At 60.9% G+C, this 5,010-nt stretch overlaps 1 protein-coding gene across 1 annotated transcript in view; it reads left to right on the top strand.

Annotated features, from left to right (window-relative positions):
• The first annotated feature begins 505 nt into the window (after window positions 1-505).
• Window positions 506-5,010, top strand: part of PTP4A3 (protein tyrosine phosphatase type IVA, member 3) — a 7,336-nt gene continuing 2,831 nt past the window's right edge. Inside the window, exons 1-3 of the mRNA XM_021706517.1 lie at window positions 506-610; window positions 3,050-3,142; window positions 3,372-3,415. Coding sequence (XP_021562192.1) covers window positions 506-610; window positions 3,050-3,142; window positions 3,372-3,415 — 242 coding nt within the window. The remainder of the gene's footprint in view (window positions 611-3,049; window positions 3,143-3,371; window positions 3,416-5,010) is intronic.

The following is a 5,010-nucleotide window of genomic DNA, read 5'->3' as shown; positions in this document are numbered from 1 at the left end:
TGGGGGCACGGGGTCCCCCCTTTGAGCAAAGGGGGCTGTCCGCCCATACGCCGATGCAGAGAGGGCGTCCCCAGCGACGAGCCCAGCACTGGACACTGCCCTGGTGGCCAGATTCACTTTGGGTTTTTTAAGTTTTTCTGGCTGAGTTTTCTTGGTTGTTGTTAATTTTATTTCTGCTCCTTTATAACTGTCTGGCTCTGAGAGACAGGAGTTTGCAGTGGCCTGTTTTACTTTGGGGGCTATTTTTTTTCCTTTTGGGGGAGGGGGTTTCTTTTTTAATTATCCAAGCTCCGGGCAGCTTCCTCCCCCTCTCCCAAGTATTTGCACAATATTTGTGCGGGGTGTGGGGGGCGGGTTTTTAGAACATCTTTTCTCTCTCTTGGACAAGCACAGGGATCTCATTGTCTTCAGTCTTTCGGGGGTGGGTGGGGGCGTCTTGGGTCTCTGTCCCCAGCCCTCTCCGAGGCCCCTTCCTGTCCCCACCCCTCCTGTCCCCGGGAGCACCATGGCACGGATGAACCGTCCCGCCCCGGTGGAGGTGAGCTACAAGAACATGCGCTTTCTCATCACACACAACCCCACCAACGCCACCCTGAGCAGCTTCATCGAGGTGAGTGTGGCTGGGGTGGCCGGTGGGCGTCGAGGGGGAAGCCGGGTGGAGCCGTCCTCAGGCTCCGAGAACACTCGGCAGGCCAGGCTGGCCAGATGGGGTCGGCAGCTGTCAGGGCCACATGCAGTTTGGAGCAGAACTCAGTCCCCATTAGAGGATCCTGGAGGGGAACGCAGCTGCCCTGGGGGCTCGGGTGTGAGGGGTGGCAGGCACCAGCTGGGTCCCCTGGGGCCTGAGCAGCTGGTGTGTGAGGAGGGGCTCCGGGTGGAGGGAGGCAGGTGGTGAGGTGAGAGGGTAGGTGGGCCAGGCGCCGAGTGATCAGAGGCCACCAAAGCTGGGGCCGTCGTCAGGCCCCTGCCGACCCTTGGCCCCTTTGTAGCAGCTGCGCCCGGTGGGTGTGAGAAGTGCTGCTTAATTGGCAGTGCAGCCTGAAGATGGCGATGAGGGACAGGTGTGCGGGTTGGCTCCCCCACGGCCAGCCCAGGTCTCAAGAGGCCACGGGATCTGGGTGAGGCTTTTGGGTTAGAATAGGCTGGGCTGGGTGTTCGGGGCTCAGGTCTCTGTGCAAGAGTCAGAGCTGGCCTCCAGAGGGTGTGAGCACTGCACCTGGACAGCCAGCAGGGAGATATCTGCCACCGGCAGCCCCAGCTCCTGGGGCCCGATGCGTTTGCAGAGCCTGTGTTGGGTGCAGAGTCTGTGGCTAAGTAGCCTGGTCTCTACAGAGCTGCCGCTGTGTGCAGAGCCTGCAGCTGTGTACGGGGCTGTTTCTAGAGCCTGCGACTGTGCAAGGCTGTGACAGAGGTTGAAGCTGTGTGTAAGAGTCATTCATGACCTCAGACACTCAGTCCTTCCCTCTGTGACATGAGATAAGCCACCATGGACTTGTCATAATTAAACAGGGCATGGGAGGGCATTGCAGACTGTATAGTGGGAGGCAGCAGGCACCTCGCCATCAGGGAGCCTGGACCCCAAGGCTAGCTACCCTACAGAGAATGGCTGCCCCAACTCATGACTGAGACCCTTAAGATAATAACAGGGCCTGGGGAAAGACTGGTGAGCCCGCTGTGACTAGGGTCAGGACTCAGAATATAACTAGGATTAGGGCTAAGCATGTGACCAGGATCAGGGCTGAGTGTGTAACCAAGATCAGGGCTCAGCATGTGACCAGGATCAGGGCTCATTGTGGGACATTGTGTGATTAGAATTGGGGCTTAGTGTGTGTGACTAGGATCAGGGCTCAGTATATAACCAGGGTAAGGGCTCAGCGGGTGATGAGGGCTCAGCACATGATAAGGAGTAGAACTCAGTCCTGGGCTGGGTGGCAGCTCCCTCTGCTGAGGGCACAGAGCAACTCTGAGGTACCCCCATGACCTCAGAGCCCGCACCCCGCTTCCTTGCATTCTCAGAATAGTTGGGTCCTGGCCTCCCTGTGTCCAGTGTCCTGGTCGCATGACCCAGCAGCTGATTCCTCATCCCTCCCAAAATAGCGGCTGGGAGCAAGTGGGGGTGGAAACAGCCCCTGCACGTGGCACCCATGATGGGGAGCCCCCTCTGCTCCTGGGTAAAAATATCCATCTGGCTGTGAACTACTGTGACTTTTCTCCTGGTAGTGTGGGACTTCCCTATTGGTGTGCAGCCTGGCTTCCTCCTGGCCGCCATGGTAGCGGGTGCCCATCTTCCCTGTTCTGAGCGCCTCCTCGCCCTATCCCCAGCTGAGGCCTGCCCCTCAGAGACTCTGAAGGCACCCTGGACTGGGCCCATCCATGCACCTTGGGCCAGAAGGGCTGCTTGGATGCAGGGGCTCACAGGCAGGCTAGGGGTGGTCCTGTCTCTGCTAGGGGGACCTGGTAGCTTGTCTGGCAAATGACCCTTGTGGTAGGATCCGGAGGTCTTGAGTACCACAGAGGAGGAAGGTAGAGTGCTGGAGCTGCGGTCTCAGTTGAGCTGAAGGTTCCAGTGAACATGGGTGAGGACATCTTCGCCTCTGCTGGGTGGGCCAAGGAATGGGTGCCCCAGAAGCACCAGGAGGGGCTCTTCCACCCTCAGATGCCACCAGTCACCGAGCCTGAAAGTCCACCACTGGCGGGTCACACCGCATCAGAGCCTGCCTGTCTTTTCGAGGGGGACATGGCCCTGCCCTGGGGTCTGAGAAGACATGGCCCTGCCTTGTGGGTCTGAGGGGACTCGGCCCTGCCCCTGAGGGGCCATGGCCCCTCCCTGGAGGCCTGAGGGGGCACAGCTCTGTCTTTGGGGCTAGAGGGGACATAGCCCTGCCCTGGGGGTCCGAGGGGACATGGCCCTGCCCTTGGGGCTTGAGGGGACATGGGCCTGCCCTGGGGGTCTGAGGGAACACGGACATGCCCTGGGCACCCTGGTCAGGGAGTCCCGACCCATAAGCCCCACCCCAGCCATCCCTTCTCCCTCCTCCCACACCGCCAGGACCTGAAGAAATATGGGGCCACCACAGTGGTGCGCGTGTGTGAAGTGACCTACGACAAGGCCCCGCTGGAGAAGGATGGCATCACGGTTGTGGTGAGGCATCGGGGACACTGCTGCTGCCACGGGGGAGGAGGGGGTGGGTGGGCTTGGTACCCCTCACCGTGGGGCAGGCACGGGACCTCTCTGGGTGCTACTGGCCATCCCCCGGTGCTTGTTTGTGCCTGGGCCATGTGTGTCCGGGCACTCTGGGGGAAGGCTGAGGTGTTGGGCTGTGTGACCTTGAGAAAGTCACCCTCTCTGTGCCCCTCTTTGCCACTTCTAGAGGGGGCTAGCCCAGCCTCGGAGGCAGGAGGCTGCACACACCTGGTGTGTGGCTATGCCATGCCTCTTGAGAGCCAGCCTCCTGTGTGTGCTGGTGGGCACCAGATGCCACTGAGTCTCAGCCTCACAGCAGCCCGTGTGATTCCTACTGGGGAAACTGAAGCTTGGGGTCAGTTTTTCTCTGAGGCTACTTAGTAATGTACTTTCCTTTGGGGTCTGGCCTGTGGCCATCCCCAACAGCCCTGCCTGGCAGAGAACAGGGCCCCGCTGTGCTGGTGGGGCCTCCCGGGCTCAGTGGACACCTGCCCAGGCTCCCTGAGTGGGTACCGGCACATCCAGACCCCAGTGGGGCCTCATGCAAGGCTGCCTGCCTGGGCCCGTCTCTGGCTCATGTCAGTGTCTCTGCCTAGTGTCTAGGGCCCTGTTGCCGGGCCGTGGGCCCCTAGAGGGAGAAGTTCTTTGCAGAGGCCGAGGAGAGGGACCCTGGGACCGTTTCCTTGGCTCCTCTGGCCCTGGGGACCCAGGTCTAGGCAGAGGGGACCGTTCTGCTGCTGTGGCCCTGAGGGGGACAGTCACAAAGCCAGAGTCCAAGCCAGCCCCAGGGTGCCCACCTGCAGCCTGGTGGATGGTGGCTTCCCCAGGCAGGGTACCCCTGCCTCAGGCTGTCTGCCAGGCCCTGCCTAGAGGACCCCTTAGTCCCTGCTTGTCATCCAAGGACCCCGTTTTGGGCAGGGGTTGCTGCTTGGAATTCTGGAGTGGTGAGAAAGCCAGGGCTCAGTCTTGCTTCTGCCCTTTCCAGCCGTGTGACCCTGCAGGGCCCTCTGAGCCTCAGGTCCTTTGCCTTAAAATGTGGGTGCTTGAAGGGGTGGGAGGTGAAGGCGGGTACCCACCCCTCCGCTTCTTCCCCTGCAGCAGGAGGGATTTGGGTTAGATTTGAGGCCGTCATGTAGACTGGTTACCTCCAGGAGTTGCCCTGCCTGGCATCTGGGGAGGGGGTGAGACACCCCTGAGGGCTGCCTGTCAACCTCAGTGGTTTCATCCCTGGTACCAAATGGCCCCAGTGCACATGCAGTCTTCCAGCCCAGCCTTAACCTGCTCACCAAGATGGAAATGTGTCGTTGCACACTGCAGCGCCCTGGGACTGGCCTTCCCCACACGGACTCACCTGCTCACCTCTCTAGTGGTAGCATAGTGGATCTTCCCAGGCTAGATGAACCCCGGAAGGCTGGAAAGGGCCCAGTGGAATCGCCAGTCCAGGGTCCCATCAGAAACGCGGCCCCCACCCCGGCACCCTCTCTTTCCTTCTTCCCGGTCGCTGGGCTGTGTGGCCGCACTTGGGGGCTGGGGACAGATAGGCATGTGTCCGCTGTGTGTGTGTGTTATCCTAGCAGCCAAGACCCCTGTGCCCGCCAACCCCAAGCCTCTCAGGCTGCCACTGGCACACAGGCAGAAGGAATTGTGATCCCAGAGCCACAGCTTGGGCTGATGGGGTGGGAAGCGTAGGGCTTACGGGGGTCCCGAGGAGGTGCCACTTAGAAATGGGGAAAGGGTGGCCCAGGAATACTTCGTGGAGAAGGGGACGGCTGAAGCGAGCGGGAAGCAAGTCTGAGGCCGTCACAGCGGGATGCTCCTGGCCGAGC

The sequence above is a fragment of the Carlito syrichta genome, unplaced genomic scaffold (genome assembly GCF_000164805.1).
Source record: "Carlito syrichta isolate Samal-C Ts95f unplaced genomic scaffold, Tarsius_syrichta-2.0.1 Scaffold315705, whole genome shotgun sequence".
In the NCBI taxonomy this organism is placed as follows: domain Eukaryota; kingdom Metazoa; phylum Chordata; class Mammalia; order Primates; family Tarsiidae; genus Carlito; species Carlito syrichta.
The sequence above is the reverse complement of the archived record's forward strand: the minus strand, read 5'-3'. Positions and strand labels throughout refer to the sequence as shown.